The 27,865-nt window shown below is 36.6% G+C and overlaps 1 protein-coding gene across 2 annotated transcripts; it reads left to right on the top strand.

Annotated features, from left to right (window-relative positions):
• The first annotated feature begins 70 nt into the window (after window positions 1-70).
• Window positions 71-27,863, top strand: LOC132154625 (NACHT, LRR and PYD domains-containing protein 1 homolog). Of its 2 annotated transcripts, XM_059563260.1 has the most exons (15): window positions 72-1,891; window positions 2,044-2,124; window positions 2,804-2,884; window positions 2,967-3,107; window positions 3,443-3,601; window positions 18,694-18,780; window positions 18,851-18,936; window positions 19,839-19,864; window positions 19,939-20,015; window positions 20,680-20,885; window positions 22,905-23,155; window positions 23,339-23,455; window positions 23,536-23,689; window positions 27,290-27,337; window positions 27,442-27,863. In XM_059563260.1, the coding sequence occupies exons 1-15, from the start codon at window positions 237-239 to the stop codon at window positions 27,702-27,704; spliced, it is 3,432 nt and encodes a 1,143-aa protein (XP_059419243.1). In that variant the 5' UTR covers window positions 72-236; the 3' UTR covers window positions 27,705-27,863. The 2 variants fall into 2 exon arrangements, with proteins under 2 accessions (XP_059419244.1, XP_059419243.1); XM_059563261.1 differs by lacking the exon at window positions 19,839-19,864 and having other exon boundaries at window positions 71-1,891; window positions 18,851-18,940; window positions 19,917-20,015.
• The last annotated feature ends 2 nt before the right edge of the window (window positions 27,864-27,865 follow it).

The following is a 27,865-nucleotide window of genomic DNA, read 5'->3' as shown; positions in this document are numbered from 1 at the left end:
GGTGAATTGTTTTCTTTTTTAAGACCGAAGTGTTATTTGAATCTCGACCAAGAAAGAAGCTTCTGTAACTTCAGCTTGGTTTAAAAGCATTGTCTGTTATGTTGTCTGTTCAGTGGTGTTAAACAAGACATTTCATTTTAGGGTAACTGTATTATGTGGTTTTTCCTCAATTGAATTTAACATTTTGTATTGTTAGGCTAAAGAATGTTTTATGTTTTCCTCTAGCGTGGCAGGAGATGGTATGTCAGTATAAGGAGTCAATCATACTGAAATATGAACCTGGAAATTTCTCCTCTAGTGAAAGAGTCTCACTGGCTGCCCTCTACACTGAACCTGTGATTATTCAGAAAAAAAAAAAAGGCAGTTTTCAGAATATCAATGTGGAGGAGTTGTTTAATAAATCAGACATGCATATGTATTATCCAGTATCTGTCATTCTTCAAGGAAATTCTGGTAGTGGAAAATCATTCATATCTCAAAAGATTATATTGGACTGGGCATCTGAACAACATTACCTTGAAGCCTTTAATCTAGTTTTCTACCTGAGGTGTGAAGAGCTGAAGTGTATTTCTGCGGAGATGAACTTGATTGAGCTCCTGAGCTGGAATTGTGGTTTATCGACAGATCAGATCTCAAAGATGTTACAGAACATATCACAGAGAGTGCTCTTCATCATTGACGGATTTGATGATCTTGATGAGCTTAGATTTATGCGTTATAAATTTTGCATATCATCCAAATTCCAGAAAGCCCCTCCTGAGGTCATTGTTTGTTCCTTGCTTCGTCAACGAATCCTGCCCAGATCTGTCCGGCTGATCACTACTAGATCTGAGGTCCCATGGGGAATGTTGCTCAAAGGACATCAGCGTTTCACAGAGATTATGGGTTTCTCTGAGGAGGGGGTGAAGGAGTACTTCCAGAAGTTCTTCCAGAATGAGGAGCTCTTCAGGAAAGCCTATGAATGTGTGAGAGTAAATGAAACTCTCTTCACTGCCTGCTCCATCCCTGTCATCTGCTCGATCATTTGCACGGTTATGCGAGAGAGGTTAAGTGATGGTGCAGATGTGATGAGTGGACTGGAAACCACCACCTCTATCTACGTTGACTTTGTGTCCACTCTACTGGAGCGTCACTGCCAGGGTTTGAGTCAGTCTGTCCCAAGCCTGTTGAGGGGTCTGGGTCAGCTGGCAGAGAGAGGGATGCTGGAACAACAAGTCTTGTTTGATGAAAAAACTGTTTATGACACAATTTCAGACTCTGCTGACAAACCATTCCTGCTCAAGTTCCTCTTGAGGAGAAAAATCCACCAGGAGACAATGTTCGGTTTCATGCATTTCAGCTTTCAGGAGTTCTTCACTGCTCTCTACTATATCCTTCTGGATGAAGCAGAGTCTAAAGTGAAAGTGAGAGAGCTGCTTCACACTGTAGAGAGAGGATGGGCTTTGTCCTGTTGGTCTGATAGAGACTTTTCAAAGGCAGATGTAGAAGTAAGACATGCAAATCTGCTGCAGCCTGTGATTCTGTTCCTCTGTGGTCTCTGTAAGAAAGAATGGATCTCCTCATTCTTTGAAAAGCATAACATGACCGTCTCTGTCAACATAGAAACCCAGCTTAAGGAGTGGATCAATCAGTGTTCACAGATATATCGTAATGAACACATGCTGTTCATTCTCCATTGTCTCTATGAGCTCCATGAGAAGAGCTTCGTTGGGAAAGTTTTGGAACATTTGGCTTCGATAGATCTGTCAAATATTCTGCTGAAAAATGCAGACTGTTGGATGTTGCGGTTTTGTCTTCAGAACTGTGTTAACATTGGCAAACTGAGACTCAGTATAACATCTGACAATCTGAAGATTCTACTGTCTGCACTGATCAGTTGTGAAGAGTTGTGGTGAGTAAAGAACATACTCTCTACATGTTTGAAACTTTAAAAATGCTCTTGAATTAATACCAACTGTACTATGCTAAAATATGTGAGCTCTAATTTTGACATCAAATGATATCTGATATCTGAACGTTAATATGTTCTGTTCACTTTTAAAGGTTGAAGGTGGATCAAATTAAAGACGTTACTGGGGATTTGATCTCAGCTCTTGGTGAAGGAAAAATTGTGAAAGAACTGATGTAATGGACATTTAATTCTAAACTTGGTAATATCTATTACTGCATGGAGCTCAACCTACACATTTGTGCTAAAATATCAACCAGTGCCTTTGCTTCTGGCGATATTTTTAGATCAAGCAAAGTATTAGTCTTTTCTTTTCTTTGAAATGACTGATCATATTATTTAACCTTTCAGTGCCATTGTGAGTTAACATTGATCTCTCGTGGCCTGATATTTATCAGAAACTAAGAAATTACACAATGGTGGTTATTTTGGGGACAAAAACTATTCCTATTTATATTTTCTCATACTATTATATGGTTAAATATAGGATTACTCTTGTCAATGAATCCAACTACAGTTTTAGTAATACTATGACATTTCACCTCACATTTGACATACAGCCATAATAATGTTAACTTTTATTTGTCAAATGTAATTTAATTATTATACTATAAGCAAAAGTTTTAGTCAGACTTGTTAGGATGTCAGTTGTAGCTGAATGAAATGAAAGCTTTCATACAAAAAAAAAAGATAGCATTTAAAGCCATTTCTAGAGTCTTGTTTTCATATAATATCATAATACTTTTTTTTTTCCACTGCACCAGATTTCACTGACTTGGAGACAAAATGAAATGGTTATCATGCAAAGAGTCCATTACTTGTACTGTAAAATAATGAATTTATTGTATTTGGCAGAATACAGGAAGCTTCTCTCAAAAAAAGGATCAAAAGCTTCTGCCAAGAGATTGTTACATCAAGTAAAGATGAAGATGCCATGTAAGAAACTCTAATCATAAAAAAATACTGCTTAATTGATGCCACTAATATAAAAGTAAAGTCTCTAAACTTTACTTTTTAGGGTCTGTTTTCGGCTTTCAGTTTCCAGCTCTAAAATAAGACCATCATCATTAATCTCAGGATTAACTCTCACCTGTTCACGCCAAGAGGTTTCCACTGTCAACTGGAGAATCTTTCTGCAGAAACTCCAGACATCACCCAGGTCTGTAAAGAAGAAGAGAGTGTGGATTGTGTGAGTACAATACTTGCATCTTTTTAGCTTACTCTCTACTAATAATAAAGCCATGAGTTTAATTACTTTGAAAAGGTATCTTGATGCTGAGAAATATAAAGTAACTTTTCAGTTGCAAAGCTACTTTATTAAAAGAATATTACTACAGACCATGGTATAAATCATACTCCAATGCTCTTATTCAATCTTTTACATAGCATATAAACTCTAAACAAAAATAGTGTTAAACCACAGTTTATGTCATTATAATATATATTATTATATGAACGCTATATACTGTATGTTGTGTTATAATATTTACACAGCTCTCGAGATTCGTCAGTGGATGGGTTTTTCCTCCTGGATGTCCTGCACTCTGTGTCTGGTTTAAAGAAACTCTATTTGGAGCTAGACAAATTGACTGACGGATGGATTAATACAATCCTCTCGCTTGTCCGGGCCTTTCCTAGTCTGAATGAAATCAGGTAAAAATAAATATATCTGCTCTTAAGTACTTAAGTATTATTTTGGGGGATTTGTACTTTACTCAACTACCATTAAAACGGACTACTTTTACTTGATTACATTTCTGAAGAAAAAACAGTAGTTTTTACTCCTTACAATTTTATTTCATCTTGAAAAGTACATTATATTTTTTATTTTATCTTTGCACATTAAATATGGTAAACAGAAGCTCAAACTTGTGTGCCTGACGTGAGAACTAATGATCTTTGTTTTCATGCATCAAACACACACATTTCTACTTCACTTATGACTTTCATTAGGTAAATGTCTGGCTTCGAAAGTTCACCATCAAATCTGAGGAAGCATATTAAGGTAGCAAAGTTGTGTTTTCCCACCCAAAAAAGTTTATTAATTATTTGTTCTATTTTAATAGAGCCATTTGCTATATTAGCTGAATGCACAAAATTGAGTGCAAACAAAATCAGTGATGAGAATTTAAATAAACTAATATTTATGTTTTTTTTTTACAAATCTCCAAAAAAAGTGTTTAAATTAACATTATATGCTAAATTAATTGTAATTCATGTTTAGTGATGTTCTTACCAGGTGGTAGATAAGTTGTATTTAAAATATGTCATTATATGAATCAATAAGTAGGAATTAGGATGGTCAGTGAATATTTTTTTAATCTTAATAATAACATGCTTTTCTCATTAATTAATCTAATTAGTCACAAATAATTATTTATCAATATTTGCTAAGAAAAAAACTCTAAATGCCCCAAATAAACATTTAAAAGATGAATTGTCCTTTTAGACAGTGACGTTGTTGAATAGACAACACAAATAAAGTGGCCTTTAAAAATTTTAACGTTGTATGTTTTAATCCTGTGACTCTCATTAATTCAACACATTATTGTATTCTGTCTGGAATATATTTCTAGCATCTCCATCACATCTTGCTCTTTAAAGGGATAGTTTACGCAAAAAGGAAAATTCTTTCACCATTTACTGAACCCCTGTCATCCCAGATGTTTAGGACTTTTCTTTCTTCTAATGCAAGGGGACAGGACCACTTCAGAAACCACACAAAGTGAACATGACGGTCAAGATTAATTCAATTCAATTCAAGTTTATTTGTATAGCGCTTTTTACAATACAAATCGTTACAAAGCAACTTTACAGAAAATTATGTTTCTACAATATTTAGTAGTAGCTTATAAGTGGTGACTGTCAGTTTCTGCACGTATGACAGGATTTTTAGAAAAATTAATACAAGACGTAGTCAACCAGATGAACTTTATTAATATTATTAATAATTATTATATGATGCAGTCATACTTGTAGCAATATTTGTTAGTCCTGTTTGTTGATTCAGGGTAGGGCTGTGCAAAAAATCGAATGCGATTTTCATGCACATCTCATCAGTAAAGATGCTCCTGTAATTAGAAGTATATCTCCAGCACGTGCGTTGAGATCAGGGTTGCCAGGTTTTCACAACAAATCCTGCCCAGTTGCTTCTTAAAACTAGTCCAAAACTAGCCCAATCGCGTTTCCGGGAGGTTCCCCGATAAAAATTGCTTCCCTGGGTTAAAATAAAATTTTTTTGTAAGGGTTGCCCTGGTAAAATTCGCATTTTAGGGGCTAAATATCACATTATTGGTATTGGGGTTGCTTCAAACCGCGGACATGAAAAACAAACGCAGACTTGGCAACACTGGTTCAGGTGGAGCGGTAGTTACTACACACAGCCGTAGTCTACACAGGCGGCAAGGAAGTCGACCAGAAGTTGAAGTCGGCCGCGAGCTGCCATCTTGTAGCAGAACTTCACTTGCGTTAGCATCCCATTTACTTTGCATTCATTTTGGCGTCTCTTTGACAGCGAATAACTTTACATCTGAGGCGTTTAAAGACTCCATTTGTCCATTATTTATTTCTAAAGATACACGAAAATGTATAAAGGGCTCCATTACCTTCTATGTTACATTATGGCCCCGTAGAAACAGTTTTTGTTAAAATAGGCAAACGATTGCGTCATAACCACTCGACTCTCTGTCGCACAGTAGAGAAATTACCGTACAGACAGGAGGAGAAGCTCGCAGGCAATTAACTTAATATGGTATACTGGCGTTACATTTTAAAATACTATACAAAATAATTAATCAGAATACTTACTCCTGCTCACTCACGCCAAAGAACTCCCCGCTCAAGCTCGCCGTCTCTGCAAGATTAACGATGGCAGTTTGCACGCACAGCTACTAGAAGATTTACATCTGTCAGACAGGTTGCTGACGTCATCAAGCTTAGTTTGAGTCTGTGCGTCAGAAACGGAAGTGCTAAAAATTGCTAAAAATGGGCTTCACTTGCCTCAATTGAGTTCCAATGGGGTTGCTGTGTCCATTTCTTTTACGGTCTATGAGTCTACCGACAACTAACACAAAATCATTTTCAAAATCGACAAAGAATCGCCTGCGATTTTAACATCGATTTTGTGTAGATTGTCAGTGAATTACGGCTCGGTGTAGTAAATGCCAACCGGTGTTGCCAAGTCTGTGGTTGTTTTTCATGTCCGCGGGTCAAATGACCCCAATACAAATAATGTGATATTTAGTCCCTAAAATGCGAATTTTACCAAGGCAAACCTGCTAAAAAATGTATATTTTACCCCGGGAAGCAATGTTTTATCGGGGAACCTTCTGGAAGCGCGATTGGGCTAGTTTTGGACTAGTTTTGAGAAGCAACTGGGCAGGATTTGTTGTGAAAACCTGGCAACCCTAATCTGAACGCACGTGCTGGGGATATACTTCTAATTACAGGAGCGTCTTTACTGATGAGATGTGCATGAAAATCGCATTCGATTTTTTCCACAGCCCTAATTCAGGGTTAGCATCACCTGGGGTCCTCTGAGAGTCAGAATAATCTTTTCTCAGGTGTTCTGGATCCAGACTGGAGCTTGTGTAAATCCTATTTACCAAAAACAGAGAAACAAATAGAGACATCATTAGCATAGCTGCTGATCCAACAAAGTAAAATTAATTGGTTTAACCCAAGCTAAAGAATAAGAATGTGTATTTGATCAGATGCAGCTACACTCACAATTTAACAGATACATTATTCGAATGCTTGGCGAAAGAGATGCGTTTTTAATCTAGATTTAAACAGAGAGAGTGCGCTGAACCCCGAGCATTATCAGGAAGGCTATTCCTGAGTTTGGGAGCCAAATGTAAGAAAGCTCTACCTCCTTTAGTGGACTTTGCTATACTAGGAACTACTAAAAGTCCAGCGTTTTGTGACCTTAGGGAGGGTGATGGATTGTAACGTGGTAAAAGGCTAGTTAGATACGCAGGAGCTAAACCATTTAGGGCCTTATAGGTAAGTAATGATAATTTGTAACTGATACGGAACTTAATAGGTAGCCAGTGCAGAGACTGTAAAATTGGGGTAATATGATCATATTTTCTTGACCCGGTAAGGACGCTAGCGGCTGCATTTTGGACTACCTGTAGCTTGTTTACTGAAGAAGCAGGACAACCACCTAGAAGTGCATTACAATAGTCCAGTCTAGAGGTCATGAATGCATGAACTAGCTTTTCTGCATCAGAAACAGACAACATGTTTCATAGCTTGGCAATGTTTCTAAGATGCAGTTTTTGTAACATGGGAAATATGATTTTCAAAAGACAAGTTGCTGTCTAATATAACACCCAGATTTTTGACTGTAGATGAAGTAACGGTACATCCGTCTAGTTGCAGATTGTAATCTACAAGATTCTGTGTAGTGTTTTTTGGTCCAATAATTAATATCTCTGTCTTATCTGAATTTAATTGGAGAGAATTATTGGTCATCCAATCTTTTACATTTTTAACACACTCTGTTAGCTTAGATAATTTAGAAGTTGAATCTGGAACCTGACTGAAATTCTTCATACAGATCATTTTTGTGCAGGACGGTGCTCAATTGAGCAGACACAACTTTTTCTAAAATTTTTGACATAAATGGAAGATTTGAAATATGCCTATAATTTGCCAGTTCACTAGGATCTAGTTTTGGTTTCTTAATAAGAGGCTTAATAATCGCCAGCTTGAATGGTTTTGGGATGTGACCTAAAGATAACGATGGGTTAATGATATTGAGATGCGGTTCTTTGGCTTCAGGTAACAACTCTTTCAGTAATTTAGTGGGTACAGGATCTAATAAACATGTTGTTGGTTTAGATACAGTGATAAGTTTATTTAGCTCTTCCTGTCCTATATTTGTAAAGCACTGCAGTTTATCTTTGGGTGCAATGGATGAAACTGAAGTGTTAGACGCTGTAGAATCTACATTCGCTATTTTATTTCTAATGTTATCTATTTTATCAGTGAAGAAATTCATAAAGTAATTACTATTAAACGTTGGTGGAATATTTGAATCAGGTGGCATCTGGTTATTTGTTAATTTAGCCACTGTGCTAAATAAAAACCTTGGATTGTTTTGGTTATTTTCAATGAGTTTGTGGATATGCTCTGCCCTAGCAGTTTTTAGAGCCTGTCTATAGCTGGACATACTGTTTTTCCATGCAGTTCTAAAAACTTCCAAGTTAGTTTTTCTCCTTTTGCGTTCAAGACTATGAGTTACTTTCTTGAGAGAGTGAGTATTACTGTTATACCATGGCACAGTACGTTTTTCTCTAACCTTTTTCAATTTGATGGGGGCAACAGCTTCTAATGTATTAGAGAAAATAGTGCCCATGTTGTCCATGATGTGTATTTTTGGGTACAAATAGCAGTTGAGATAGATCAGGCAGGTTATTTGCGAATCTGTCTTTGGTGGCTGGAACAATAGTTCTGCCCAGACGGTAACGCTGAGACATATAGTTAATATCAGTGATATGCAGCATGCACGATACAAGGAAATGGTCTGTAACATCATCGCTTTGAGGTACGATGTCTATACCAGTAAGATCGATTCCATGCAATATAATTAAATCTAGTGTATGATTAAAACGATGAGTGGGCCCAGTGACATTTTGCTTGACTCCAAAAGAGTTTATTAGGTCAGTAAACTCAAGTCCTAATGCATCATTTGAATTATCAACGTGAATATTAAAATCTCCCATGATTAGTGCCTTATCAACTGTAACTAGAAGGTCTGAGAGGAAATCTGCAAATTCTGGAATTTCTTCTACGGCCCTGGTGGTCTATACACAGTAGCCAGAGCAAGAGATACATTAGATTTCTTTTGCATGTTTGACAGTGTAATATTAAGCAGAAGTATTTCAAATGAGTTAAACCTGTCTCCTGTTTTCTGGGTAACATTGAGAATATCACTATATATTGTTGCAACACCTCCGCCACGACCAGTCTGACGTGGCTCATGCTTATAACAGTAGTTTGGTGGAGCCGACTCATTTAGACAAAGTACATCAAAACTATTATCTGTGATCATTTCATTTACAATAACTGCTTTGGGTGCGAGTGATCTAATATTTATGAGCCCAAACTTTAAAAAAAATTTTTGTTCATTTACTTTACATGTTTCTGGTTTAATCACGATACGATTTTTTCTAGATCCTACATTAAATTTATATTTTGACCTCACTATTCGGGGAACAGACACAGTCTTAATAGATTGTACAGCGCAAGTACTTTTATCATTTAAGTGGGTGGGTACAAGAGTCATCATAATAGTTATTTGAGAATTGTCTTACTAGTCACATGGAGCGAAGTGTCCTGGAGATGTTGTCAGAGAGCAGCTCCGCTCCGATTCTGCTGGGGTGTAATCCATCAGCGCGAAACAGCCTAGGACGCTCCCAGAAAAGATTCCAGTTATTAACAAATAGCAGTTTCTGTTCTTTACACCATGACAACAACCATTCATTTAAAGCAACAAGTCTACTGAACCTTCTGTGTCCTCGTCGATACGTGGGCAGTGGTCCTGACACGATGATCGTCGATCCGTGTGTCGTGCTGCGAACCGTCTCGATCAGGCTGCTGAAGTCCCTCTTCAGCGTCTCCGTCTGCCGCAGCGTTGTGTCGTTAACCCCGGCGTGAAGTACGACCGCTCTGGGGCTCTCCTCGGCCTTCAGGATCGCGGGTATCTGCGCAGAAACATCGAGAACATGAGCACCAGGGAAACAATGAGTTTGCACTTTACCTTCGGCTAACATAGCACGGACGTGTCGGACGATGGAGTCTCCGATGATCACAGCATCGTGTCCCGTCTCGCGGAGGGGAGCGAAGTGGTTCCGGGTAAGGATGGCTGAAGCGAAACAGTCGTTCTGAAGCTTTGCGAGATCCCGAAGTGCAGATGTGTCGAAACACTGATCCGAAGCGTGATTCGAAACACCCATGTCACGTGACTATGACCAAACGATGCCTCGAAGTGTTTCACTAATTGTTTCATCAGGTGTGGTCCGCCGAATCAGCGTTTGATTGGAACGGTCGGGAACAGACCACACAATCGCACATCTGTATAAAAGTGAAATAAACGCATTTTGACCTCGTGGGTTTTTGTGAGAGGAGTTTGACTTTGAGATAGCGGATTTTTGGTGATATAGTGACATAGTGCGATTTGATTAGTTATAGGCAATTTAGACTTACATTTAAATTTACACAACACATTGACTGAGAGGCTAGAGACAGACAGAGTATACATATAGTGACACATTAATAGATACATAGATATAAATATATATAGACAGCTAGATTAATAGATAGATACATATATAGATAGATTACAGATACATATATAAATACATATATTATAGATAGATACATATATAGATAGATTATAGATACATATATAAATACATATATTATAGATAGATACATATATAGATACATAGATTATAGATACATATCTAGATACATAGATCGATTCATATATAGATAGATAGATTTGGATAGATAAAATGGAAGCTCCCCAGAAGAGATGCCGTACATCTGTGGTGTGGGAGCATTTCCATTTAGAAACCCCAAATAAAGTGAGATGTGTGTATTGTGATCGGCAGCTAGCCTACTGCAACAATACATCATCCATGATGCGCCATTTGAGGAGCACTCATCCTGCCATTTTGCAGGGTGCAGAGGATGGCATTCCCCCTGTACCTAGGCCTGCTACTGACACTGCTGGGCCATCTAAGCAAGGTATGCATTGTTTGGGATATAATTATAATTGGAATATAATTACAACCTTTTGGGACACTGTTTATAAAGTTTATAAGTTATATAAAGCACTGATTATAAACACTGGAAGGTTTCCAAATAATGAACCAGTAGGCTATACTTTTAATAGATGTGCACTAATTGAAGCTGTATTTTTCCAATGTATTTGTCTGAAAGTATGTTTTGTCTTCTCTTTTAAAAGTCAGACAGAGGGAATTGGATGAGGCTCTTATAAACATGGTGGTGAAGGATCTGCAGCCCTTCACCATCGTGGACGATGAGGGATTCAGGGCATTTGTGAACAAGCTTGATCCAAGCTATGTCCTCCCATCCCGGAAGGTGCTTAAAATAATGGTCAGCGAAAAGTACAACAAAGCCAAGGAGAAGACAATGGAGGACCTACAAAAGGCCGAATTTGTTAGCCTTACAGCTGACATGTGGTCCTCCATTAATATGGATGGATATCTTGGTGTGACTTGCCATTACATAACACCAGAGGCAAAAATGGCAACTGTTGTACTGGGTGTAAGGAGGTTTTACCAAACCCACACAGCCCAGCATCTCATGGAGGCTAAAGCCTTGCTAATGGCTGAGTGGGGAATAACCTCCAAAGTTCAGTGCATGGTGACTGACAATGCATCTAACATGATCCTATGTGCCCAGCTACTCCACCTTCGCCATGTCCCATGTTTTGCTCATACTTTAAATTTGATTGTGAAAAAGGCACTAGATCAAACCCAAGTCATCAATGAAATACGCCAGAAGGCCAGAAAGATAGTGGGGTTGTTCAGATCCAGCTGCAAAGCAAAGGACAAGCTTGTGGAGATGCAGAGCTTGATGGGAAGACCAACTCTGAAACTGATACAGGAGGTTGACACGAGATGGAACAGCACATTTGACATGCTACAGCACTTGTATGACCAACGTGAACCAGTGGCTGCTGCACTTTCCAACTTAAACAATGATACTGCTCCCCTGACAAGTATTGATTATGACATTATTGAACAATCATTGTCAATACTGCAACCATTCAAACTCGCAACAACAGAGATGTCAGAGGAAAAGAGAGTGTCTGCTTCAAAGCTTATACCACTGTACAGGATGTTGCAGCACAAGCTTGCACAGAAAAAAGGAAATGCAACGCAGGAATCAAGTGTTCAATTAGGTAGGCCACAATGACCATACTACCCATGTGATTGGCCATAACTGTCATATTATTGTCATTATTATAAATATGTGTTTCTCCTGTTTTGGCTCATAGGCTCACATCTGCAAGAAGGTCTGCACTCCAGATGTGGAGGTTATGAGAGTTTTAGAGCCTTGGCACTGGCTACACTGCTGGACCCAAGGTTCAAAAATGTGGCATTTGGAAATGCTGCCAAAGCCCAGGAAGCTGAAAAGCATATCACACTGGAGTGTGCTTCACTGATGCGTTCAAACACAAATCCTGGTGAGCAGTTTCAGTCTGTGTTATGTTATGTAATCTGAATCATGTAATATAATATATCCTTCATATATGCCGTCAGTTTAGGATTTGTTACTAATTGCTGTTTTCATTTTTATTCAGACCCAGAAATGTCAACATCACACCCATCATCATCATCATCACCATCAACATCAACACCAGTAGAAACACAGGACAGTTTATGGGAACTTTTTGATACTCGCATCCATCAAACCAAGATGATACACAATGCTACAGCTGATGCCACAGTGGAAGTGAAAAAATACATCAACGATGCGTATTTGCCCAGAACTCATGATCCACTAACTTACTGGAAAGAGAGAGCAGTAATCTTTCCTCATTTGTATGTCGTTGCAAAAAAATATCTTTGTATGCCAGCAACAAGTGTCCCTTGTGAGAGGATTTTTTCAAAGGCTGGAGAAATTATCTGTAAAAAAAGAAGTAGGCTAAGTCCTTCCACAGCAGATAAATTAATATTTTTGAATAAAAATCTCTAAAAAAGTGAGACATTGTGGCTTGATTTCTTTTATTAATATTCATTTTTCATGACCAAAATAACATTATGCACAGTGAGGAGCCTATAGGTTACAAGCTTCACATATTAGAACATTATAATAATAAATAAACAACACATTTTTTTAATGGCTCGTCAAGGTTGTTTCAGATCAACACCTGCAAGTGACCACTAGGTGTCACCGTTGAGACGGGTGTCGGATTGATTCGAAGCCTCGAAGCAATATGGCACATTTGGTTCAACTGTTTCATTGGTTCACGAGGCCTCGATTTTGCCATCACTAGTTCCGGGTTTAGAATATAGCGAGTGGATAGTGCCGCGGATAAGTCTACCCTGAAGGAGGCGAAGGAGCAGTCTACCCTTCCGTCGCCGTCAGCCCGTGTGAATTTTTGAATGGGATTGATAGAGACGTCAGACGACAGACCGGCGGCGACGTCACGGCGACGTCACAGTAGTAACGTATAACATACAGCGACGTGGCGACGGCGTATGTGAGAAATGTATTAAAATCGTTACATCTGAACCAGGCACGTCGCCTAATAAAACGCCTAATACACACGTCGTCCCTCTGTACGTCGCCTAATAAGACGCCTGATACACACGTCGTCCCCATGTATTTCGCCTTTAAACATTTCAAAGTTTGCATTAGTAGATGTACTTGTTATAGGCTATTGCTTTTAGCCTACAGTAATTAGTAAACTCATTTCTCAAAAAGGGCCTCTGGTGCTTAATAACTAAGTTTATTCAATGCTTGATACATACAGTCAAAAGTTTTTGAACGGTAATATATTTAAAACAGTAGCCTAATATTGTGAAATAGGCTATTTATACAACTTAAAATAACTGTTTTCTATTTGAATATATTTTAAAATTTAATTTATGCGATCAAAGCTGAATTTTCAGCATCATTACTCTAGTCTTTAATGTCACATGATCCTTCAGGAATCATTCTAATATGATGATTTTATGCTCAAAAAACATTTATTATTATTATCAATGTTAAAAACAATTGTGTACAATTTTGTTTTTACGATTATTTGATTAATAGAAAGTTCAAAACAACAGCAACTATCTGAAATTTGCCAGCACAGAAATAAATTGCATTTTAAAATATTTTAAAATAGAAAAGTTTAAATTGAATAAATTATAAATTGTGAAACAGTTTCAATTGAATAAATATTTCACAATATTACTGTTTTTGCTGTATTTTGAATCAAATAAATGAAGCCTTGGTGAGCAGAAGAGACTTAAAAAAAACGATGTAGCCTATATATTGGCTGTTACGTTATTGTGTAAACGTTTTTTAACATGTTTTAATTAAGTCCTTATTTCAACATAATATCTCGTTATTTCGAGACGTTCTTATTATGGTTTTCTATGGGAGGAATTCTTAACGTGTAATTAAACATCTGATTTTTTGTACATATAGTAGGCTATAGCCTACTTTATTATGATTTTAGTATCATAATGATTTATAAATGCAGGCACAATTATCCGTGAACTTGAGAAATGTTGCAGATGCTTTATGCACAAATAAATGCCTTAGTTTGAGCTTATGTGTGCAAAATTCAGAATTAATTTAATCTGCAGCAATTTGTACAAATACAGAGTCTTTATATCTCATCCTAACTTAACCGAAACTCAGCGTCTGTATAAAATTATATAAATTATAAATTGTGAAAGTTTAAATTGTAAAAATATTTTACAATATCACTGTTTATGCTGTATTTTGAATCAAATAAATGAAGCCTTGGTGAGCAGAAGAGACTTATTTTAAAAACATTTAAAAATCTTATCTTCAAAAACCGGTTGTGTAGCCTAAATACATTGGCTGTTACGTTAGTGTGTAAAAAAATTAACATAATTTGAACATCAAAGGCATTCTTTTTTACTAGCCCTTAGAGCCCATGAACATTTGTTGTTGTTTGCCTTATTTTAGTGATCTCGCCTTAATTCTCTTTAAGTCATTCAACATTTTCTTAAACATGACGTTGAGAACAAGGTATTCTGAGAAAACATGCTTAGTTTCTTATGTTTTATCAATTTATTGTCAAAATATGTATTTTGGAAAAACAAAGGAAAAACATGGTAAATTATGACCAAAAAGAAGGGCAATTATAATAGATGGATGAAATTCTGATGCTCAGTAGGGGTTGTCATCTCTGGTCCTCAAGGTCCACTTTCCTTTAGAGTTTAGCTCCAACCCTGATCAGTTGAGAACCCCTGGTTTAGAATTTGCTTTTCTCCTCCAGAGCATCAGAAATTCATACATCTATTATAATTGAATTATTGGTCATATAACCCCTGCTCAAACCATTAGAAAAGATGAAGGCTGTTATATTAACGTTGCCCACTAGAGGGCACCATAAGGAATCGTTTAAGTCGACTGTTATTAATTTGGTTTCAATCCCTTTGAATGGAAATAAATGCATTGATCTAATTCACTATTGTGACAGTAAAGTTTTATATAATTGATTTATATATAAATGAGTGAAATGTATGAATCGCTAATATTTGATGGTGGAAAAATATTTACATCATATTTCAGCTGCAGGTCGGGAATCAGAGCAGAAATATATATTTTTAAAATATCAAATAATGTTAAATGTTAATATTGTATTGACATAATTTATGTATTTTAATTGACTGTTGTTGTTAGCTGCTAAAGCAATGAGATGTGTTAACTTACCTGCATTCGTCTATATTTTTGTATTTTTTTCAAGTTTATTTCTATTTATTTATTTATTTTTTATTTCGTTATGTTTTATTTAACAGGCAGTGATTTGAATAAATAGCAATAAGTTGTAGCAAGTAGGCTTGAAAATAACAATAAAGTCAAATCCATCACTACAATGAATTCCTCCCTTCTGTTCCTTCTAAACACACCTGCGTATTAATAGATTTCTGTACACTAATATTTTCTTCCACTATTATGCATGTCCTTCTTGACCTGCCATTTCTTCTTAATTTTTGATTTGTGATAATTTTCTTAATAACTTCTTTACAAAAGGGAATGTTTATAACATCCAGGATAGTCCCCACCAGCACTGCACATTTGTCTTCCTCATAAACACACCTGACTCCACTCATCAGCTCATTAGACTGCAAGACCTGAAGGGTGTGTGTCAGATAAGGAGAGATACATGAAATGGTAACATGGTTGGGAACCCCTGCTCTACTGCAGTGTGTAGAAGTACCCCAAAAGATCATGAGATTTGTATAGGGGTCTCCATCTGTCCTGGACTTAAGTTCCAACACACCTGTAATTTTCAAGCAACCCTTAACACAGATATTAACTGCTTTAACACCTAATTCAACTATTAATTAAATTTGGAGTCAATTATCTACTTCAGGTTCTGTTTGGCTCACCATTCTAGAATTTTATGTGGTAAAAGTATTCTATAATAATTTACTGTTTTTTATTTATTTATAACAAACATTTTCATTTTCTTTAATGCAACCTCATGAGTAAGTAAACGTATATATAGGATTGCCAGGTAAATGTGCCAAGGAAGCCAAATATATAGATATTAAAGTAAATTAGTAAGACTAAGATGAAGTTAATAAAACAATGTGAAAAGTAGATTGCAGAAACAATGGGAGGAAGAAAAAATTAAACATGATAATAAATTTTTGTGAATGAATAAATGATAAACATTTTTACAGTATATAAATTAATGTATCATATATACAATTCATTAGGTGCCAATGTGAATAAAAATGCCTATAAGGAATCACTTGCGCAGGTAAAACCAGACAGTTTATAACATTTCTCTGAAATGAGCCATTGTGTTTATCTGAGGAAATCCCAAAAATCATATTAAGTCTTTTATTTTTTATTTTCCAAAAGAAGAACGAAAAAGAAATACGGTTGTGGGACAACATAGATCCTTATACATTTAACCCATTGGCACTATTCTGTTCAACAGAGTTGAGTTTGTGGCAAAAATGGACATTCCTTGTATTTTTTTATTCTATGCTTCGGTACTTTTCTCACAATAACGTCCATTTGGGAATATGAATGAAACCTGTGCTGTTGAACTTATTTAGCAACTTAAAAACACACGCTAACAACAAAAAAATTAACCAATATTTTTCTAAGAATGCAAATAGATGTTTGAGGTTTCAAAATGAAACTGTTGGCTATAGCAAAACATTACAGATTAAGTGCAATCAAACACTAGATAAACAATGGTTTGCTCTTGATGTAAAGTGTAACAATTATCGTCAGGCCTCTTGCGCCCTCTGTTGGCATTTGTTATAATATACATAAGTTCATTGTTTATATATTTCTTCATGTATTTTAAGTGTTGTTAAATAAAACAATATAATTAATTAATTTTAATACTTTATTTGAACCAATTGTATTGCCTCATTTGTAATATGTATTTAAGTCATACTAAGGGCTATTGTTCACTTCAGATCTATCTGACCAAAAATATATAAATAAAATAGTCAACACTGACAACCCTATTTTGAACATTTGAACATGAACCTACATTGTTTTGCATTTTGTGACTAAAAGACTATCTCCCTGTCTTATATTTTTTCATTGTTGATTTCTTGAAAATAATAGGCTATTAAAATACTTTCTTGTCACCGTCTCCTGTAAACAATATCGTGAATAGTTTCATATTGTGTATTCGCCCATTATGGTCAACTGTGTTAATTAAAATTATTACCACCTTCAAAAGTAAAATCTCAGAATGACACATTCCAGAATATTATGTTTATAGATAATGAATTTATCTGTTCAACTTTAAAGTTGTTGTTAATAATTGTGCAAAAAAGTTGTGACTTTGATGGTGTATAATTTGCATAGTACTCATATCCAGTATAGAAAGTGAGTGAATTATTTAAAAAAAATACTATGCCCGTAAACCATTCAGAGATGACATTAATGAGATACACAACTTTGTATACAATACAACATTTGTATCAATGATATTTTCAATGTCATCAGAACACAAGAAAAGAATTATTGATTAGAAAGATAACAAAGGAAAGATAAGAAAAGCTAGGAGGAAAATAGATATTAATTTATTGTGATACGACGTTGGAGTCACACGTTGGTGTCATGCGTCTGTGATGAGACGTGCTGTGGTGCGACGTTGGAGTCACACGTTGGTGTCACGCGTCTGTGGTGCGGCGTACCCCTTCTGTCACGTAAAAGTACACGACTGTCGACTTCGGTTAGTTATCCGTGGCACTATCCACTCGCCATAGTAGAAATCTCGGAGATCGGAGGGGGAGAAGTCGTCGCCCGGGACCTGGCTCGTGTCCTCTGCTGTGGATGCACCCAGGGTCATTGGCATTTGTATTTTTCTTACATATGCCTTTTTTTCTTACATATCGTTTCACTTAATACAATGATTCATTAACAGGGGTTGCATGAGTTACTTTCATATTCTCTTTGTGTATAGTTTTTGAAGTGTCATTTTTGGATTTCCCATTTACTATTTGCATTATATAAAGAGAAATGATTTTGTTTTACTAAAACTCTTAGTTTGTGTTCATCTGATAAATGAAAGTCATATAGGATGGCATGAGGGTGGAAATGGAGTTTCCTTTTAATCCCTTTCCATGTATTTTTCTTTCTTTCTTTTTTCTTTCTTTTTTTATTTTGGTGTTCCGCTGTTTCATTTTAATTGTTGTTGAACTAAATATACGTTGGACCTGTGCCATAGCATTTTTTTTCGTTCTCTCCCTTTAACCATTTTTCTGTATTGTCTGTCGGAAAAAAAGTACTTCTACTTTTTTGATATTTGAGTACAATTTAAAGTATTATAATTATTATAAAGTATTTTTTTACTTTTACTCAAGTATGATTTTGACCAGATACTTGTACTTTTAATTGAGTAAAATTTTCACTGAGTATTTGTGATTTCACTTTTTTTGAGTACTTTCTACAACTTTGCTTGTGAATATTCAAATTATTTTATAATTGTTTTCAGAAGCATATGTAACTAAATGTTTTTTCCATGCCAGGACAAATTCCACAATTTCATTTATTCCATTTGACATAAAACAGTCTATGGAGGAATCACTGACGCAAACAGGTTGGACCCTGACTGTGTAAGTATAATCAATTTCTTTGAAAATACTTTTTTTTTTTTTATACATTAATCAATGTTTTCTCCTCTAGCTGGAGGAAGTCATTGCTGATTGAGCGAGGTGAGAAGAGTTTCTCCGAGGAGGACTTGAAGACAATAAAGACAGAAAATATAGAAAGTAAGTGTTTTTTACAGTTCCTGACAATCCATAAACCGAAAAGAAAAACGTGGTCTCAGTTAGATTCTTTGTTTAGCCAATCAAAAGACTTTGAGGCACTTTATGCCCGTCAGTCATTTTGAAGAAAGCATAACTTTGTTGGTTTGTTGTTGGAGAACGCTTTTTTACTACCATTGCTATTGACAACTCTACCTATACAAAGTCAGAAATGTGTAAAGCTGAGTTCGCTGTTCAGTTTTATTTGTTATTTTAATGAAATGTGAAATTGTGCTGCTGTTGTTAACCACTTCAGCTGTTATTTTGATTTTTTGAGAATTAGGCATATGCAATATTGGACCCACCGGTGGGTCCCCAGAGTTGATGTGGTTAAGCTCCATCTCTGGTTACAATAGTCTCCAAGCATCGCTGTATGCACAGGTGATTTTACTGTTGATGCTGGAGGTTCATTTGCACTCCCTACTGTTGGCCTTTGGAGTTACAAAATTATAAAATGTTAAAAACATTAAAAAAAAAAATCATTTGAAGTCAACATTTCATTCTTAAAATTGTGTTTGTATTTAATGGCCTTTAAACTCACATTAAAATCTAAGTCCCAAAACTGTCTAGAACATTGCTAAAAGTACCTTCGGCTTTATATGAATTGTTTACGTAGATAAAGGCCTTTTTAAGTCAAACAAGCAATTGTGTTTAAGTCAGAATTGTTGTTAACATTAACTATTCAATTGAAGGCCTATTAAGTGCAGTCTAATTTGGTGCTTGGCAAATATTTATTTGCTTTTCATTGTTTCTTTTTAATTTTGCTCTCCGTATTATTATTATTATTATCATATTCAGTTTTATATTAAATTTTCTGGCTGTTTGAAACTTTTGAGTCTAATGATTTGTGTCTTCCTTTTTATTAGGAGCAGAAACATCTTCAGGACAATCAGTGAGTTTCAGCTTTCATGTGTTCTTTCTGTCATCATGTTCAGAATAAGAAGATCATTCCTTTCTTTATTTCAGTCCTCAGATTATGCAGAAGTGTTCACACCTGAGTGTGTTCAGCGAGATGATGAGGACAAACACAAGACTATATACAGGTATGGAACACTTGTGTTTTTTTGTAAAAAGGTTTGACTCTACTAGAATATGTTTGCAGGTATTTAAGAAACATGCTAAATTCACAAACTTGTTTATCTGAAAAACAATGCTACAATCAGTTATTCTCCTTTGAAAATGTGCGTTCCGGGACAGAATGTCTGTTTCTGTTTTGGGTTTCTGAAACCCGCCCACTGCCAGTTTACCCAATTGTATTTTAGCACTTCGAGTTGCCAGTTTGGTGGAAAAAACCCTGTTTATTTAATTTCATTCATTGTCAAATGTGCTCATTCCTGTTGGTGTCATCAATCTTGAAACATGTGAGAGTGTCAAGTCTGAGGAGGAGGGTGCTGGGTGAAAAAAATCCAATATTTTGAATGAGGAGTGCAATACCTTGTTCAACAACTGGGTGTCAATCCTACATACAGCACCTTTAAAAGTTCTAATAAATTAAAATGTTTTTTTTTTTTTTACAAATATTTTCCTTAAGTACAAGCTTGGGAAAAATTATGTTGTTATTTGGATTTGTTTGCATGAATTTTTCCAAAACCTTGATTTAAACATCCCAAATCTTTTTTTTTTTTTTTTGTATTATTTCCAGTGTTATCACATAATAAAATATGCAGGCCATTTTGTTTAATAAAATGAAAATATTCTGTCTTCCAGGTTTGTGTGTTCACATGCTGGTCAGTTTCAGTGCAGTCTGACCAGCCTTGTGTTTGTGATGGAGGATGAAGGAGAGGTGCTGTATAACACTGTCTCATGGGATTCTGGTCTGGGTCAGGTGCGGCCTGCAGGGCCCTTGTACAACATTGAATGTTCTGCAGGTTCAGTCTCACAACTACACTTTCAGCACTGTGTGATATTCTCTGGTATGTTTATTTCTGCCTCCTAAATGTTAATGTGTTTCACAGTGATTGACTTGACCAGTTGTATAGAATTTATAGAACAGTGACTGATAATTTACTTATCAAATTACTTAAGTGTGAATAATATGCATGTAAATAATTAGCAAGAAGTGTGATGACAGATCTTAATATTTACATACCTGGCTAAATTCCTCCGAGCGGTTCAGTACAGTATGTAAATATTTTGGGTTTCATTGTTAGAAGTTGTGAATGGTACCGAAATAGCACTGTACCCCTTTCTGGGACCCTTTCTTTGTGGTATCTAGAACAGTACTCCAATACCTAGGTGGAGTTAGATTCACTGCAGAAAGCTGATTGTTTGACAAAATTATCACATGTGTGTGCTACAAGAAAAAAAAGACAACAGAAGGGGAATGAAGTGTCTCCTTCACTCGTCCGCCATGCCAGATCAGTGTGTACCATCCTGCTTCGTACCATACTTTACTTAAATGTACTGCTCGGTGGAAACAAGTCATAAGAGCACTTAAAGGGTTAGTTCATCGAAAAATCAAAATTATGTCATTAATAACTCACCCTCATGTGTTTCCAAACCCGTGAGACATCCGTTTATATTTGGGACACAATTTAAGATATTTTAGATTTAGTCCAAGAGCTCTCAGTCCCTCCATTGAAACTGTGTGCACGGTAAGGTTAAAAAAACAACATCAAAGTGTTCCATGTGACATCAGAGGTTCAGTTAGAATTTTTTGAACCGGTTCACCAAATCGAACTGAATCGTTTTAAACAGTTCGCATCTCCAATACGCATTAATCCACTAATGACTCAAGCTGTTAACTTGTTTAATGTGGCTGACACTCCCTCTGAGTTAAAACAAACCAATATCCCGGAGTAATTCATGTACTCAAACAGTTCACTGACTGAACTGCTGTGAAGAGAGAACTGAAGATGAACACTGAGCCGAGCCAGATAACTAACAAAAGATTGACTCATAGGTTTTCGGATCACCAGTAGTTCTTTTGGACAGTTCGATTTAATAAACCGGTTGAAGAAAACGGTTCGCTAGTTCTTTTGTGCTCAACGTAATGGCGTCATTGGCGATGACTGCCCTTCATTCAAGCCTTCGGTTTACCTGCGCTCATAACATTAGCACAGAATCAGTTCAGAATCAATCATCAAAAGAATCAGTTCAGTTCAGACGCTCTGTGTGTCAGTCCACTTCACTCTGAATCACACATGCGCAGTATCATCAGCTCCTCGGTTCTCGAATCGGACGCGTCCGACAGAACCGGTTCTTGACTCGAGAATGAGTCAATCGTTTGTTCGTTATCTGGCTCTGTTCGGTGTTCATCTTCAGTTCTCTCTTCACATCAGTTCAGTCAGTGAACTGTTTGAGTACATGAATTACTCCGGGATATTGGTTTGTTTTAACTCAGAGGGAGTGTCAGTCACGTTAAAAAAGTTAACAGCTTAAGTCATTTGCGGATTAATGCGTATTGGAGACGCAAACCGTTTAAAACGATTCAATTTGATTTGGTGAACTGGTTCAAAAAGATCCGGTTACAGCGAATGATTCGTTCGCGAACCGGATATCACTACACTGCAGTGAACTCGCTCAAAACAGACACAGAAGAGAAGACAATGCTGAATAAAGTCGTAGTTTTTGCTATTTTTGGACCAAAATGTATTTTCAATGCTTCAAAAAATTCTAACTGACCCTCTAATGTCACATGGACTACTTTGAAGATGTTTTTCTTACCTTTCTGGACATGAACAGTATACCGTACACACAGCTTCAATGGAGGGACTGAGAGCTCTCAGACCAAATCTAAAATATCTTAAACAGTGTCCCGAATATAAACGTATGTCTCATGGGTTTGGAACGACATGAGGGTGAGTTATTAATGACATAATTTAGATTTTACGATGAACTAACCCTTTAATGTCAAAATGTTTGTCACTGTATATTTAGAAAACAATACCTTTATTTTACACAAGAACAAAATTCTTAAATGTTTTTTGCAGAAGAAAACAAGGACTGTTTGGCTGTAGCACATGTCACTGGTGGTAATGTAGAAATAATACAGCCACTCAGAGTGACAGAAACTCATGTGATCATTGACATCAGAGATCTCAGCATTTTTGGACTCATCTGGATTAAAAAAAAATTTGGCTTCCCCATTAAAGGACAGGTTTTGCTCTTTCTTCGACCTGTAACTGTTAAACAGAAAATACTTAATGTCCACTTGCTTCAAGGGAATGTTCCAGTATCAGAGGTACTACTATCTGAATGCATTGTTCCTTTTTTCCCCGCCATGTGCTTTCAAATGTAAAAGAGTATTAAACAAGATTATAAAATATTAACCTTTATGTTTCAAAGCTTGAACACATTGAGCATATTTGTATATATACATTATTAATGCTTTTGTATATTATCCCCCCTCCCCTTCCCCCACAAGGTCCAGCGCTGGCACCTGGATAAAAAATACATTGAGACAAGTTCAAAATGTCAGCTGTTTCCTGGCAGACAATACAGTCTGTGTTGTCAGCCAGAGGATTGTGAAGTGCAACCAGTGGTAACAATATTTACTGAATAACATTGAATCGCTCTGTAATTCCATCTTAATTTTGTTATCTTAATTTTTTTTTTTTTAAGAGTGAAATGTTTGAGCTTGATCATTTTGGCCCAAACTATCATCCCACATTTGAAGTGTTTTTGGACGTCAACATTGAGGAGGTCAGATTGGGTGTTTTGGACAAAACTCGAGATGGGAAAGAAGTGTGGAAAAGACGGCGAATTCTTCTTACAGGTATTTGTGTATTTGATGTAGGGATGGGTATCGTTAAGGTTTTAACGGTATTACTTCTCTTACTGATACTGCTTAACGGTCCGGTACTTTATTCTTATCTGTACTTTGTGTTGTGTGTTTTTTTTTTTTTAAGAACGAGTTGAGAACAGAATTAACATTTCTTTATTTTTTATTTAAAATTAATAATACAATTATTTGTAGTGCAAGAAACAGCCATGTTTGAACAAATAGCTATTATACAAAAAACAAATGAACATAAAACAAATGAAATAAACTGTATTTTTCCGCTAAAGAAGATACAGTGGTACAAAGCAACACGGGTGGGGATTGTAGGTAGGCTGCAAAAGGACTCTTTAGCCATTCTTTTGAAGAAAGATACATACTGATTTTTCTTTATTTGGAATTTTAAAAACAAGTAGAAAATATGTTGATTTCGTTCTCTCATTTCTCCCAAAAGAAATCAACAGATTTTCTACGTAAAGGTTAGCAAACCAGGGAGATTTTACGTTTATTTTAAAGTCCACATGAAATCAAAATTGACTATATTTACTTTGTTCGTCTAAATTGATCGTTTTGTGCTGAACAATTCATCCATGCGAGTCAATCCACACAAAAAACATTTTTGGCTTCATAATCTTTCATCAAGATCTGAAAATGCCCCTCCCCTCTGCATTGGAGGACCTTCACTGATGACGTAGGCTTGAGGAATTTGGTGTCTGCTTAATCCGTAACCACGCCCCTCCAACTGACAGTAGACAGGCTGCCTGTGTGTTTGCGAGCATTGACAGCGCGTGAAAGGAGAGATGGCGAGGAGGTGCATTTTTGGTTGTGGAACTCACGGAACACTTTTCCCTTTCCCTAAAATTCCCTCGTTACGGTCCAGATGGCTCGATTTTTTTACATTTCGAGGAAGGAGGGATAACAGAGTGGTCACGGATGTGCTCGAAGCACTTCACGCGTGAACAACCGATTGTAAACTTGCGTTTAGATCTGCCTCCATTTTTTTAATTAAACACCTACTTATCTAGATCCAATCAGGTGCTAGTTGGAAAATAAGCCACCGCCCACTCTTTTCCTCATTTATTATTCCGTTTCTCTCGGAAATGCATCGCAACACTGGAGAAAAGTCGTTTGCAACTTCTGTTTTACGAGGACTTTAAATGACGTGAAAAACGTCGATTCAACATGATTTTAGCATACTTACCTGACGTAGATGGGGCAACAACCAGAGATGAGCTAGCTAGGCAGTCGAAAACTTTGCATTTCTCTGTCTGCACATAATGCACTTTTGAAAGATGCTTTGACAGATTTCTTGTGTTTCCACCCTTACAAGCGAAAATTGTGTTGCACTTATGACAACGAGCTCTAGTTAGGGTGACCAGACGTCAAGAAAAATTCGGGACAGTCCCGAAATCTAAACTGTTGTCCAGAATCCCGAATCTGGCCCTAATTGTCCCGAAAATTATACTTAAGCAAAATTTTGAGTAGTTATTGTCTGATAAACATTAAAAACTGTCTGCGGAGGTTGAGTCGTCCTGCAACCAGCCCCCGCCGGCTGCTCATTGGCTGCAGCATTTTTTTATAAGTTCTAAAAAAATACCGTAGGTGGCTCGAATTTAGATATTCATTTATCTAATCTATATGCACAAAGACAATACAACCTTTTTGACCCCTTTTTGTTTTAAAGCTTGATCAAGAGAGCGCAAGTTGCTGCAGCTGCGAGGAGGACAGTGATGCACGCGTACAGGAGTGATTAACAGTTCGCGGCACTGTGTACAAAAAAATAAGTTTAAGCTTATTAGCGTTAGCGTTACAGAAAGGTCTGATTTACGCACTGTTACAACAGTCATTTTTTTCTTTTTACAATGACATTTGAGTTCATGATTTTAATGTTGTTGTTTCTTGTGGCAGACTAAAGAGTAATGACAGACGGTTGATCTTTGAATAAAAATGTGTTTAGTTAAGGTTTGAAATGCATTATCTTTTGTGATAGGCTACGCAGTCTAATATCAAGCCCCCCATCCCATCACCCAAGACCGCAGATACCCCACCCCCCACCCTGAATTTCAGCCAATCTCATCTGGTCACCCTAACTCTAGTGAAGTATAACCACACTTTGGAACGTTTTGCTCTCTCCGCCATCGTCACTCTTTATTATTAAGCAGGAGTTTTCATACTGTTATTCGTGTGTGTGCGCCGCGCTCGTTCTTGTTGTGTGTTTGTGTGTGTGTGACTGACAGACAGCCTCTGCGGCGCGCATGACAGATCTCGCAGATCTCACAGACAAATGTCTTAATATGATCGCACATTAGAAATGTTTGGTGAGATAAAATGTGCACGATAACATTATTAAGGAAAAATACATACATTAATTTTCCCTCCAGTTTCAGTACCCATCCCTAATTTGATGTAACAATGTTAACATGCTTTAATGTTAAAAAAACACATTATTTTTCAAATACTGTAAATTATTGTAGGTCCTCTATGCCCCATCTCTCTCAAACGCATCGTTTTCTACAAAGTCCCTCCTTTTGACAAGCGCAGTCTAATTAGATTGGCCAACTGACCCAGTGCACTGTGATTGGCCAAACACAGCAGGCACTCATCGGAAATGTAACGCCCCTTTCCATAATCGCCAGCTTCAACTTTCAAAATAAATGTTAATACTGTCCTTAGTTTTACCATCAGTTCAAGCGAGAAAGGGGAACAGAGTGGAGTGACAGACACAGCGATGAAGCTCAAATGTGTTTGCTATTCACAAGGTGTCTCCACTGTGTGACTATGTCTCTCTTTCTCACACACACGCACGCATGCACGCACACACACACGCGTGACGTGCAAAACTTCACGTTTGAGCATTCAATAGTAAATACTTAAACTATTAACAAAACATACAGTAGCTGATTCAGAAGCGTCACATTGTTGTAGCAAAGTCAGAATGACCTCCTCTCCTAGGTTCACGAAACGGTCGTCCATAAAATGTTTTGCTGTTCTGTTGTAAGTAATCTTAAAGATGCATCTACTTTCAGAAGGCCAAATAAAGTGCTTTTGCTTTCGCCTAGAAACACGCAGCATTTCCCTGACATGGCTGCTCCAACACTAACTGTGGTTACTAAAACCACACCTTCTTTCTTTGAGTGAACATTTGGGTGATTTTATGGAAATATTTCCACATAGTGACGCAGACCTGTGGGGGTGTGTATGAATGAGATGTTTTAGGAGGGCATGGTGGAGTCCTAACTTTGATTAAAAAAAAAAATGTCTCTTTGGATTTGAGACTTTAGTCTTTGCAACTTTACAGATCTTCTTCATGCACCAAGAGCTTGTAACACTCCAAATAGAAAGGAAAAATATATGTAAATGTATAAATGTATTCTAATTACAAGAAATAAAACTAAAATAATATCATCTATATTGAAAAACTGTTAGTGGCATTTTTTTAACAGGTTTATTTGCATGAACAGTCCAAAATAATGCTTTGTTCATATTTGTGGTGTGTGGAAGGAATGAGACTTCAAAAGATTATCATGACTTCAAAATGTTTGGCAGATTTCTCAGTGTTCTCAAATGTATTTATTTTGGATTATTTTTCATTATTAGTTGCACCAAGTAAAAGTGTAGAACCTACTGCGCCCAGAAGGATCCCAGGTCTGACTTTAATGCTGAACTTTTGAATTATCCTTGTAATTATGTCTTAAACACACTGTACACTCTTCTGAAGACTAACTTAAAACATCTTTTGTTTCAATCAGAAACTGAATTTGTGAAAACAAACAGAGATAAACTCATTGAGCGAGTTTCATCAGTGATGGCAATTGCTGACAGTTTGTTGAGCCAAGATATGATTATTAGTGAAATGTACAGTAAAGTTCGTGCTGCAGACACACGATTGGAGAAAATGAGACTCTTGTTGGATGCTCTTGACTCTGGAGGAGCTGCTGTACAAGCAGAGTTCTGCAGACTGCTAAAGGAGAAGGAGCCTTATCTTGCAAATGATCTGGGGCTTCATTTATAAAAACAGGTTTATAGATTTCACATCTGGAAGAGAGGCATACACACTTTGATAAATCAAAATTTTGATTAAGATGAAATCTCACAGTTCTGAAATATTCCTTCATCTGTTATGCATGTGGATTGTGTTGATGTACTTTTTAAAAATAATTTGTGGTATGTACT

This window comes from Carassius carassius, chromosome 12, assembly GCF_963082965.1.
Source record: "Carassius carassius chromosome 12, fCarCar2.1, whole genome shotgun sequence".
Taxonomy (NCBI): domain Eukaryota; kingdom Metazoa; phylum Chordata; class Actinopteri; order Cypriniformes; family Cyprinidae; genus Carassius; species Carassius carassius.
Note: the sequence above shows the minus strand (reverse complement) of the source record. Positions and strands in the feature narration are given on the sequence as shown.

Bases quoted from the DNA above. Each gene is read 5' to 3' on its own strand.
- LOC132154625 (XM_059563261.1), top strand. From the start codon at position 237: ATGGTATGTCAGTATAAGGAGTCAATCATACTGAAATATGAACCTGGA. The intron at 1,892-2,043 runs GTGAGTAAAGAA...TCACTTTTAAAG, and splicing joins ATCAGTTGTGAAGAGTTGTG to GTTGAAGGTGGATCAAATTA. The intron at 3,108-3,442 runs GTCTGTAAAGAA...ATATTTACACAG, and splicing joins AAACTCCAGACATCACCCAG to CTCTCGAGATTCGTCAGTGG.